At 38.8% G+C, this 13,357-nt stretch overlaps 1 protein-coding gene across 1 annotated transcript in view; it reads left to right on the top strand.

Annotated features, from left to right (window-relative positions):
- The window catches only part of Cntn5 (contactin 5), a 1,160,177-nt gene that overhangs the window by 853,336 nt on the left and 293,484 nt on the right, over positions 1-13,357 (top strand). Inside the window, exon 9 of the mRNA XM_042280381.2 lies at positions 12,715-12,817. Within this exon, the coding sequence (XP_042136315.1) occupies positions 12,715-12,817 (103 nt within the window). The remainder of the gene's footprint in view (positions 1-12,714; positions 12,818-13,357) is intronic.

Raw genomic sequence — 13,357 nt, 5'->3', positions numbered from 1 at the left:
AACATTTTATGTAAGTTGGTTCAAATTCAGTTTCTCATGCTTGCAATGCAAGTGTTTTATTGATAGCAATATCTTCCTAGGCCCCCAAATGCATGTGTTTTAAAATCTAATAAATATCAGCTCCTAGCTGTAATTGTTTCTTAATATAATTATATTTGGTAATTATCTTTCCATGGTCAAATTACTTTTGCTCATATTTTGGCTCAATACTACCTAATATGTGCAACAATGGATAGTGAGGAAACTGATTGATTTAGTCCAATTGGTATATTTTGCCAAGTCAAGTGAAAACCATACTACAATGGGATTAACTCCTCTGCACGAGATTAAGACAGAATTTCCATGTGTCCGTGTCTATGTCAACACCTCAGGTAAGAATCCAAAATGATGAAAAGTTAAACAGAAATATGATATATTTATGGGTTAATCTATTTTTAAATTTTTAAAAAATATTATTATAACTTTGTCTTATCCATCAGACTATGTCTATACAGAATTCAAAACTAGTTAATTCAAAAATCTCTTTCAAACATATTCAAATTTATAAGACTCTTTGATTGTTGGGGGGAAATCCTAGAAGTTTCATGGTATCTTTCTAGTCTTAAGTAATGCTAATTTCTCCAATACCTTTTAAGAATTCTTCATCATAGTAGGCTACTTGTATTTTCAGTAATGAGCTCTAATCATTTGCTTCACAATAGCACTTCAGGAACAGAATTTACTAAGTTTAAAATGTGACCTTAGTCCTTCATGGATTATGCATCATTTTAGAAACAAAATGTGAAATGGTTAAACATTAAGTAATGAATAACGAAGTAGAGAAGAAACATGTAAGTCATAGATTCTGACATAGCCTGTGGGCTGGACCATTCCTGTGGCTGGGCTATAGGAAGTAGTCTAGAGCAGAGTGGAGTCAGCAGGCTCAGCCTTGCTAATGGTATTTGGGGTATTTGGGTAGATACGTTAGCATACCAATATAACAAATGAAGGAACAAGGACAGAAAGACTGACCAGATCAAATGGACTTATAATGGTCAAATGAAAACTAAAGTTGAAGGGTTCACTTCACAAAAGATCTTTAAAGCTTTAAGTGACAAAATAACAAACTTTAATTCCATCAATAAACCCATGAGACATCACTGAGTTTTTCAGAAAGGAAAATAAAGCACGGAAATACAATGTCAGAGCTCATAATTATATGGGCTCATAATATAGAATGGGGCTGGAAGAGAAGGCAGCAAAGAGCAGATACCAATCACACCAGCCACCAAGACAAAGGCAGTGAATGCTAGAACCACATTATGCCCTTGAGAAGAAAAAGAAAGCTCTATGCGTACAAACACTAAAAACACTTGCAAAGTGAAGAAAATGCCTCTCAGAACAAATCATCAAAGACTAAAATTTTAATTAAAAAATGAAATTAAGTATTCAATGGGAGACTGTGTCCTACAGAAGGGTACATGGAGTGATATATAACCAGAGAGAAGTTAATAAATCTATATTCAAGCATTTCAGGTACAAAGAAAAAGAAATTTTATTACCTTATTGCTAGAAAACACAAAGAAACCAAGACAATAGACAAGTAAACATCATTAAAATGCAATGAGCTAGGCAATAAAATAATTGTTTGATCTGCCAGTTGTGAAAACAAAGAAGAGAATGAAATTAGTCCTCCAGATGAGTAGATAAAATTTCAGTCTGATTTTGAAGCTGAGTGGGATAGTTCACACAATAGAGAAAATAACCACATACAAGAGGACAGAGTTGCAAAACCAGCTCAAGAAATTGGAAAAAACAATGCCTAGGGACCAGTGTGAGACTTGCAAAGCACTACCAAGCAGAGATGACCATAGAGGTGAGCTTCCAAGGGAGGGCCCTTTGTAACTAAAACAAGGCTTCTTATTGTGTGAAAGTCATATTTATATGAGTCCTTGAGGCACCTCATAAAGTCCAGTGTTTGCGAAGGCCTATTGCAATAGGGCAGTGGTTCTCAACCTGTGGGTCACAACCCTTTTGTGAGTTGAACGGCCCTTTCACAGGGGTCACTTATCAGATATCCTGCATATCAGATATTTACATTATAATTCATAACAGTAGCCAAATTGAAGTTATGAAATAGCAATGAAAATAATTTTCCAGTTGGGGTCACCAGAACTAGAAGAACTGTATTAAAGGGTTACAGCATTAGGAAGGTTGAGAACCACTGTAATAGGGTCTCCGGCTTCTGGAGGACACATAATGTCTCTTTTGTTCATGTCTGTGCTTTTGCACTGGGATATAGACTTCTGGAGTTATTATATTTTAAATGTTACATGGGGGAATCTCCTCTTTGTTGGACGTGTGTTCCCTTTGTTGGTTGCTGTTGCCTGCTCTGAGTCCTGGCCAAGTGTGCTAGCTGTGGGCTTCCTGGAGGAGAGTGTTTCTGAAGACCAGTGAGTGTCACAAAGGGCTGTCGTCTAGAAGGGAAGACTGAAGGGGGTGGCAAGAAAGGACTAATGGAGCCTTGGTCTTCATCATCAAAGCACCGTGGGTAATACAGGAAATACAGAAGATGGGCTGCAGCAGAACTGAAAGGAAATATGAATGGAGGGCAGAAAGGAGGATAAAGGTCACCTTCCCGCCTAGTTTAACCACTGGGATCACTGGAAGAGTTTTCTGTGGGTCTGTAGGTATCACAAAGGAATTGGGACAAGCTGGAAGAAAAGGCTAAAAGGGGTGTTGAGCAATGAGTTGGGAAATAATTTCTCATAAAAGCAGGATTTGAATAAGAACATGATTGTATACAAAGCTGAGGATGGATTCTGTCTGCTTCACAAACAAGAACTCTTCTTGAGGGAAAGTGGCCTCACATTCACTGGAAACCTGTGTCTGTTATTCCATGGCTCAGCAATGCTGATGGGGTTACCTAAGCTTTAAAACACCCATTTCTCTCACCTCAGTGGGGAAAATCCTGCCTATTGTGCTGTGTTTTGCAAGATCAAAATAACAATCTCCTCGCATATACTGACCAAAGCATTGGGTTTTCAGCAGGTGCCCAGTTTCTTTATGTGCATTGTCTTTTGTGCACATAAAGTCCTGAGAGGAGGCTGTGACCATAAAATCCTCTCTGGAAACATTGCCCCTGCACACAGTATCATGCATATACTCATTGAAATCAGTAGAGTTGTAAAATAAAATTCATGGTGAGATGTTTACAGAACCAACGGTGGATGGTATGCAAAAGACCTTACATGTGAGTAGTAACAGCAGGAAAGATGACATTCTCAACAGACTGCCTTGAGAAAACAATTCATGCAGAAGGAAGTAAAAATAAACTTTCAACAATAGTTTAAAGCCAGTTATTTGTCACATTTTTCCTAATGTTTTATGTCAAGCAGCTGATCAACCAAGCTGGCAGAAGAAACTCCTCCAGGATATTCAAAACCTCTTGGCATTGCAGGGTTGCTGTCTGGATTTGTAGATACCTCTGCATAAGAAGACTTTCTGGAAGGAACATTTTATTCAAAGATAAAAACTCAGAAATAGAAAGTAATAAAGTGATGGAAAATAATGTTCTATGTAGTTACCAAAGACAGCTGCTCAAGATACTTTCTGTATTCATAAGACAGTGGACTTACTATAGGTGCCATGGCCAGGGTCTGTGACATGTCAGGACTTTGAGAGTCTGTGGTGGAAGGTGGTTGAGTCCACGTGGCTCCAGGAGTCACAGCAAGCAGCAGATGGTTCTGCTTGTCACTATTATTTCTGCTGCAGCCATGCAGTACAGCGATAAATGCAGCTTTCTTCTGGCCAGGTGGTTTGCCCAGCATTCCCTGCCTTGCCAGTGATGAGTTTTCAGACACCACTTCCTTATGGCTCAGGTTGGCCTGGGCTCTTGTCTTCTTCTTTTCTTCTATCACTGTTTTGTTCAGTTTTTCACTGAATGGCTATGGATATGACAGTGTATGAATAAGTTGTATGTTATATTCAGTAAACCCATCATAAGCAAAAGGCATTCTCCCTTTAATGGGAAAATATTCCAGATGACATAAAGTTCTAGAAAATTACACAAAAGCCATGGTCTCTGATTAATTCATAGCAGCAACGAACCAACTCTGACTATGTTGGGATTCTCCTGCTGAATATTTAGAGATCTCAATTTGTATTTAATGACTTGAGCATTGAAATATCATTTGGAATTCCTATTTTATTCTGATTAAGTCTGTTTTGTATCATAAAAGCCACTCTCCTAATGTTTCTAGTAAGGGAGGGGAGGGTCTCTGTCACCAAAAGTTCCAGGGAAGAGGAGGGGAGGGAAGGGCCTATGTAACCAAAGGTTCCAAGGAAAGGGAGGGGAGGGGAGGGCCTCTGTAATCAAAGGTTCCAAGAAAGGGGAGGGGAGGGCCTCTGTCACCAAAGATTTCTCATTAATACCCAGTCCCTTGTGTTCAGTTTTAGTTCTGTAAGTCCTGGTGACACCTAATAAAGACAAGGGTTTGTGCAGCTACATTTTTTTTCTCTTTTTATATATTGAAAGTATTCCAATTCCAACAATGTAGACAGCCAGGAAGACTTGAATACCCACACGTGTTTTACAAAGCCTAGAGGACTTATCTCACAAACTCTCCTATGAAAGTGTTAAGTGACATGTTGGTAAAATAATTACATTTTGTTACATTAATATATTTATGGAGAACTTATACTTGTATGCATAGAAACATTAAAATGGAGACCATGCTCACCTTCTTCTGAGGAAAACTACTCCAATAATGTCTCATTTGAACTTACGTTCAACCTAATGGTGCCGTTTTCTTTCAGTTTATTTACTCAGCACACAACAGTTTTTATTTTTCTTATTTCTGTTTGTGTATGTTTCACTGTGCATGTGTGCAGAAAGGACAGATTTGTGGAATCTGTTCTCCCCTTCCACTTTTACATGTGTTCTGGGAATCATAAGCGGGTCTCCAGGCCTGGGTGGTAAGTGCCTTTGCTTGCTCAGCCGCCTCACTAGCTCCATGGTGACATTTTAAAAGTTTGGTTTTTCTGGTATATTACTTTAATGCAATGGGGAGCTTATATGCCCAGGGGAAATAAAAGTTTCTTTCTCTAGGTTTCATACTTATAAATAATTTTATGAATTCCTGATGTATATGGAATAAGCATTCAATTGATGATGGGGAGAGATTGAAATACTTTTCTGAATCATAGTGGTAAGAATAATAGAAAAATAATTCTTAAAATTCAGTGACCAGAGGAAAACAATTACAGCATGAAGTGGGTCCTTACTCAATTCATTTTGATACCTAAGAGGAAAAATAATTTTTTTTTTCTGATTTTCAGAGCATGTATAGCAGTGGTAGAGATACTTTCTCCCAATGACTAAAAACCCTGTGGGTTTTCTCCCACATAAATAGTACCTGCAAAGGTGCATGTATCTATTGATATTTCGTGTCATTATTTCCTCCTGTCTGGAAGTCCTTCCCCTCTTAATAGACTTAGCAATGATGCACAGCAAGCAAGTGTAATTCAGGACAGTATACACCTTTGAAGAAAGAAAGCCCTACGCTGGCTCGCCACCCAAGCTTGTGGAGTTACTATCTACATGCACCTGAAAATACGATACTTCAGAACACTTTTCTAAATGACTAAAACTTCCACATATTATAGCTTCTATATCTTCCAGAAAACAGCAAACAACAAAATACCCACTGCTGTATAAAAATATGTATTTCTGAACATAATGCTAAATTTCTAAACTCACAGAAGCATTAACATTATCATTCTATATGAGAAAACTGGGATCCTGATCATCTGTGTGATCACCTGGATGTTTTAGCCATGTGAAGGTCCCAGAGACCGGAAGTTTAAAGTGTGGTGACATGAACTATGTGATGATATGACGGGTGCAGTAGCAGGTGTCACACATGTGTTTAGATGTAATGTGCTCTTTTTAGTAGTTGATTTTCTTTTTCATTTGTGTCATTTTATTATTGTGATTTCCTACTGTTCTAGGTTTAGGCTCATATCACCAGGGGCTCATAGAACACAATGACTCTATTTTTCTTTGGTCTCCTCAAGATAATAACAAAAATAATTAAAATTGAAATCTGTACAGAATCTCAAGTATAATAAATAATATAAAGTCGGGAAGTCTGCTGTTCCATACATTTCTTACAGATTGCACAGTTGTTAACCAATTTCAACTCATTTTTAATGTGAAATCTATTGTCCCATTCACAGGACTTTCCTCTTGTCCTCTGTATACCTTAACTACTGTTATTTTGTATTCAATTTACCAACATGAGATCACTGCTAAAAGTAAATAGGTATGCTGCCTCAGTGTCTGTCCTACTTGTTTCTGTTGCTGTGCTAGCACACAGCTCAGGAGGAAGGGGCTTGTTTTAGTTCACAGTTCCAGACAGCAGTCCGTCACTGGGAGGAAGTCAGAGAAGCAGGATCCTGAGGCAGCTGTCACATCACACCCACAGTGTGCAGACGGAAGTTAGTGCATGCGGGCTCACTTCCGAGTTTGTACTCAGTTTAATTTCTCTCTTCTTATATAGTCCAGGATCCCTTTTCTAGGGAGTGGTACAACCTACAGTGGACTGTGCCTTCCTGTATAAACTAACTTTTTTATGATGATTTCCCATAGGCCAACCAAATATATGCAATTCTCCATTGAGACTTGCTTCCTGGGTGAGTCTGGTTATGTCAAATTCAATTAAAGCTAACTATTTCAACTATCTCTAAACGAAACCAAATGACTATTGTCATGGAAACAATATTTCTAAAAGCACTCATATAAATTTATAGAGTCATTATTAGTATCATTATAGAAAAATTAGAAAGTATACCACTAAATATTATTCATTACCTACCACCAACTTTTGAGATTTTTCTCACTGCACCTGCATAATCTTTGTAATAAAATTAAATGCCCACAAGAAGCCACAGAGACAGTCTAACATCTATACCTTTACTAAAATTGCCTCTTCTACAGCATCATCATTAAACTTCCACCTATAATATCATCTAACTTCAAGATAACTGTCTCAACCCAATTGAAATATTTTTCATATTTGTCTATTCAGCATCTCTCCTTTCTCTCATCTCTCATTGTAGTCTACCTAAGCCTTTATAGCTACACACTTCCTCTCCCATAATAGTGTTTGTATGTCTTGAGTCTTTTATACAATTAGAATTTAAATTCTCTACTAAAATGTAAAATGCTTTAAAAGAGGACAAATCTATTATCTCCCTTTAACAGGTTCTTATCACTTCTATCTCGTTTTTTGTTTTTGTTTGGTTTTGTTTTGTTTTGTTTTGTTTTGTCTAGGATCCTGTCTTGATTATGATGAGTTCAGAATCTTACTAAGGAGAGACAGAACCTGAGACTGAGTCACCATCAGTTGTCTTGCATGTAATGCATTGGTCAGACCTTATTGCGATGAAAACCGAAGACTGAATTCCCTAAAGCGTTCCTGTTCACTTTATTTAGAGGAGAGAAGGGCAGAGCGCTAGACCTTGAAGAGAAATGATAGGTGGCATGCTACCGGTAGCCCCTTCTGTCTCCCTCTATCCCTACATATTAACTAATTCTGTCTAGATTGCGCTGATTTGCTTCAATAGCAGAATACTTCCTTCCATGGAGTGAAGGTCCAGGGAACATCAGATACCAACAAAGAGCAAAGACTTAGATTCTCTTCTGTCTCTCTTTGAAGACTCTCATCCACAACTACCCTTCCAGGAATTAATCTGTATGATGAAAAAGACAATAAGCTAATCTGATTGGACAAGCTTGAGCCAGATGTTAAAAGCAAGTTAATACCATAATAATAATAACCCGAAGGCAGAAACTGTATAGAAATATGGTGCCTCCTTTACAACTCATTCAGTCAGAGATGTAGTATTTCCTTTGCCCCAAATAATTGCTGAGAAAATAGCTGTTCTTAAAAGATAAAAACATACTGATGCCGGGCGGTGGTGGCGCATGCCTTTAATCCCAGCACTCGGGAGGCAGAGGCAGGCGGATCTCTGTGAGTTCGAGGCCAGCCTGGGCTACCAAGTGAGTCCCAGGAAAAGTGCAAAGCTACACAGAGAAACCCTGTCTTGAAAAATCAAAAAACAAAACAAAACAAAACAAAAAAAACAACATACTGAGTATGGTCAAAAGAGATATTGTAAATAATAATGTAAATATCCATCGTTTGCACATAAGAAAAAGATTTGCTGAGTTTTCCCATCTCATTTTCTTAGCCAAACTTTATAAATATACTAGACATGACTCCAGTACCCTAGAAATTAGTATTACTGTGAGTGCTAGAAGGGTCTACTGAAATATGCAACACCTGCTATTACATAGACTAACCAATTAGAACCAACTCCCTAGCAATTCACAAAAAACTCGATCTGGTAGCAACACCTCTCTGGATAGCCCTAGTGTGAGGGTAAGTCACTGATATTTGCGGTACATGTGGAACTCATCCATGAATGTTAGTCTCTACACTCTGATCCCATGAATGTGCATCAAGGCACCCAAAGAAACCACTCAGAATGGAGTTCAGAGTACCTTCTAAGTTCTTCACTAGGCTTAGAATTGGATCCTCTATTCTAAAATTTTAATAAGTTGTGCAGATTTTTCTGACAGCATCAGCTTTCTGTTCAGTAATATGTTCTGAATTGCAGTCAACTTAGGGAAATGTGCCCTGGCTCTCTATGAGCAATCACAATAAAGAAGGAAATCAACAAACATAAAGACTCTGAATGAGAGTAATGGCCTCTCAGCTGGAGGGCATCCATTTATTAGGAACTGGGGCAATTTGAAGTTGTCTTAATGGCATGTAATTCTAAAGTAGGGCTGTTGAGTAAGTCAAGAGAGAGAGAGAGAGGTATGGGAAAACACACACACACACACACACACACACACACACACACACACACACACAAGGCATACAACAGGGGATCTTAGGCAACAGCCAAAACCAAGGTGATCAGAAAGCCACCTTGCTGAAGAAATCAGTCCAGACACTTCCATCTTCAACCTTGCGTCTCTTAAGCCTATTCCTTGTTCCTTCCTGCATCAAATCATGTTCCATATAAGGATTTAGTATTTAAACTACAAGTGAATTGAGACAATAAAACCATGACATCAGTACACAGTGATGGCTATTTACCCCATGAAATGTAAACTAGAACTTAATTGCTAAATTTAATCAACTGTCAAAGAGCACAGCATAGATGAAGTGCTATCCTGCGTACCTAGTATGATTGCTCTTGGAGCAAAGTCGGCAAGAACAGTCCTACTCCTTATGTGCAGCTCAGCTCAGGTATTGTAATTTAAAACCTCTTATTCACACTTCTTCATTTTGTTTTAATATGTAGTTTTATTTTAGCTGTTTTAATAAAATAAGTATGCTGTGTTAATATACAATTGTGTTCTAAAGGGAATATTCATTTAGGCTAGGAATGAAAACCAAAATAAATTACTGGAGACCCAGATACCTTTCTTCTGAGGTTTCTTTGTAGAATCTTCTAGAAGTAACTACAAAGAACTACTTTTTGAGTTGGGATTGACTTGTTCCACTTTTCTACAATATTGTATGACACTCTCAGAACTCACAGCGACTTTTAAAGACTTTAGATTGAATTTGCATCATGATAAATAAGCTATCCAGAAGAATAATCAAATCAATAGGAAGGAAAAGAAACCTGAAGAATCTGTTTTAAGAAACTAACTTTGAAGACAAGGATGTCATTTGAGCAGAGGTAGAAGTGAGGATGTCTAGAAGTCCTGATAGGGCACTTACAAGCAGGGCTTTGAGGAGAAACATTACCACACTGGGTACACTCGGCTGACTACACCAGATCCTGCTACTGAAATGCCTACAAGAAGCAGGGTAGAAAGGGAGAGTCTGGGGAGGACACAAAAGGAAGAAGGTTTGGAAGTGGGGCGAGGAAAGATACTCAGAAAAGCAGAATAAGAGAACACTAGTTAGAGAGGGGGGGAGGGAGGGACGGAGGGAGAGGGAGACGGGGAGAGAGGGGGGGAGGAGAGAGAGAGAGAGAGAGAGAGAGAGAGAGAGAGAGAGAGAGAGAGAGAGAGAGAGAGAGAGAGAGAGAGAGAGCTCAAACAGCTCTGTTGAGTGATACCATTGTGTGAGCCTTTCCAGTCACATGCTGTTCATCAGGCTCCTGCATGCAGCACACATGCGAGCAGAAAGCAGTTGCCAGAACGCACCTGTTGGAGTAGACATGGTGTTACTGGTAATTCCCTTCAATTTAGAAGTTTAGAGAAAGGGAAGGGAAGGTCACTAGGTTCTGGGAGGTAATGGGCTGATTGTCAGTAGACTCTCTGTGATGAAAGGGTTGAGTAATCTCTCTGCACTAACTCATTTGCAAACTAACAAAAAAGTGCAATGATAATCTTAAAGTCTCTAATATTTCCTTGCTAAAAATATACATATTTCCCTTTCAAGTTTTGTCTTAAATGCCTCATACCAAACACATAAAAGATTTACCTTCCCTGGTGAATAACTCTCCCATGTGTCTTATCTCCACTTCTTATGTCCTTTTAAAACCATCCTGGTCTCTTCCTCTCTCTTCTCATTTACAAACATACACAAAAATTCATGCAAAGTCATACACACAAAAGCCTAAAAACGTACAGGTTCATCAACACTAACACCTTCAAACACACACTGAGCTCCATTGCAACAGAGCCTGCCTGATTCTGCGGTGTTCCTCTGGTGCTTTACACACAGCTCCTGAACATTATGTTCAAGAGGAAACTAGTCCCAAGGCTACCTGATGCCAACAGCCCAGAACCCTTCAGTCCATAGCTAGTGCACTGATTTTTTCATTGGCAAAAGTCATAACAATCTTAAGGTATCCACTCCCGCCTCTAAATGGTGATACTTGGTGCTTCTCAAGTATGTAGGTCTATTCCTTCATTTCTATGTGGACTGTGAAGTCTAAAACTTATTTCTGTGTGTTCTCTATTTCAAACTTAATACTTCCAGACTCATGAGTGTTCATGTGTGTGGTGTGGATGTTAATCCCAGGTCAGTGTGGGTCCACAAATTCTACCAACGAGCTGTAAACTGATATCCGTCAATTTTTCTGCCTTCTTTTCTTTTCATCCACCCCAACCTGGAAACTACAGAGTTGTTCCTGGCAGGCAGAGTTATTCCTTGTACTACACTGTGTGTGAGTTTTACCAGTTTGTTTCTTTCTTAGTTTTGCACATTTACTGTGCCTCCTCTGCCTCCATTATTGTTGAAATTTGGCTCTTTGCTTCTTCTAAGAATATTGAGATCATGTGCTTGCCTGGACTGCCTCTGCTCAAACTCCAGTTTGTGTACACATCTCAGTGTCCATGTCATCTGGTCAGAACCTAGTGGATCCACCTCAGTTACAGGATGTCGGGAAGATTTTCTCACAGGACTGGCACCCTCTGTCCTTGGATTCTTGTTTGTATTTCCAGAATTGCCCACTACTTTCCTTCACAAACTGACACACCAGGAAAACAGGTTGCCCCATCCCTGGTGGTTCTTCTCTAGCTTGGTTCCTTTGAAGTGGTTTTAATTTATCTCCTCTTTTCCCACTTCCTCAAATACTTCAGTGCTCATAATTCTTTGGATATACCTCATTCATGGAACTTGTCACTTCCTGTCACTTTGATGTATAGCCTTTCCCATTTATTTGATTTTACACCGGTTTCCTCTTCAAAGATATCTTTATTGAATGCTTGAGAGCAAAGTACATGACTAATTAATCTTTATAACTTCCATAATTCTTAGCAAAATTATTTGCAAGTTATAGACCATTAAAAATACAAGTTAATAGGGTAGGAGAAATGACTCAGTGTTTAATGATGCTGGCTGCTCTTCCAGAGGACCTGAGTTCAGTTTCCAGCACTCATGTTGAGCAGATCATGACTGCCTGGAACTCCAGCTCTAGAGGACCCAACACCCTCTTCTGGCCCCCATGAGCACCTGTATGCACATACACATACTTGCATACATACACATAAATAAAAAATTAAATGGAAAATAAGAATATACATGGATTATTAAACAAATATTAATTTACATGCCAAAAAATTTTCTAACATGTTCTCAGTTAAAAAGTACAATTATTTACCATAGGGGATCTTCATATCCATTCATTTTTTTAAAAAAGAAAACAGTACCTGGGGCTCAGTGAATAAGAGAGCTTGATGCTCTCAGGAAGAGGAGCCAAATCTCATTGTTGGCACCTATGTTGGGCACCACACAGTACCTTAGAACTCCTACTTTAGGGAATCCAATTCCCTCTGCTGGTCTCCATGGGCACCCCCACACACATGCAACATATAGGCACACATACACATAAATTTTAAATAAACCATTAAACAATAAGTGTCTAAACTCTCCATGTTGATTAAAGCTTTTGATACTCTCCATGTAGAGAGCAGATAGAGAGCCCCATTCATTTTTATTATTATTAAGGAATTTTTTTATTCATTTTATATACCAATCACAGATTCCCCCTCTCCTCCCAGAGAACCCCATTCTTAAAGGAATATTAGGCTCTCACCATGATGACTGAACCTAAGTATGCTTTTTATTTCAATATACCAAAAAAATTTAGTAGTCATCCAACAAAACACACATCAGCTACCATGTAATATCTCCAAGACTAGAAAGAAAACTGTGACATTCATTTTACGCTTAAAGACTATTCTTTATTTCCCAGGTGTGATGGGAGAATATGAGCCGAAAATTGAGGTCCATTTTCCTTTCACGGTTACGGCTGCTAAGGGAACAACTGTTAAGATGGAATGCTTTGCGCTTGGCAAGTAAGTACACATTATTCTATAATTAGACACCATTGTTTATTAAAACATGACTCAGCTGTACAGATCACTTATTGTGCTAGGTTTCACTTCGCCAGAAGCCGCATGATGACTATAGTGTTTTTAGAAGAACGGAGGCTGGGAATTGACCAGTAGCCAGGTCCCTTGAGCTGCTAAGTCATCTGTATGCACAGCAATCCTTGAGGACCTGTTGGTTTAACATCAAGGAAGCATGTCTAGATTGTAGGAGAGCTTTCCAATCCTCTGATACTGATCTGAAAATCTTAGCATTGTCGTTAGATTTCCTTCAGCAGGAGAGGGAAAGGACAAAGTACCATCTGCTACTCATGTGCAGGAATTGGATGTCGAGAATGGGAAGACTATAACAGATGCAGCTCAGTGGCAGAATGCTTGCCTAGTAGTACAGGACTTGAATGGAATCCCTAAAACCACAAAGGAAACACGAGTTTAAGGGGGCTAATGGGGACTCTTCTATGAAGTGCTTGCTGTGTAAGAGTAAGAAGCATAATGTGGTCAACAAGA

Source organism: Peromyscus maniculatus, chromosome 7 (genome assembly GCF_049852395.1).
Source record: "Peromyscus maniculatus bairdii isolate BWxNUB_F1_BW_parent chromosome 7, HU_Pman_BW_mat_3.1, whole genome shotgun sequence".
NCBI classification, from domain to species: Eukaryota; Metazoa; Chordata; class Mammalia; order Rodentia; family Cricetidae; genus Peromyscus; species Peromyscus maniculatus.
Note: the sequence above shows the minus strand (reverse complement) of the source record. Positions and strands in the feature narration are given on the sequence as shown.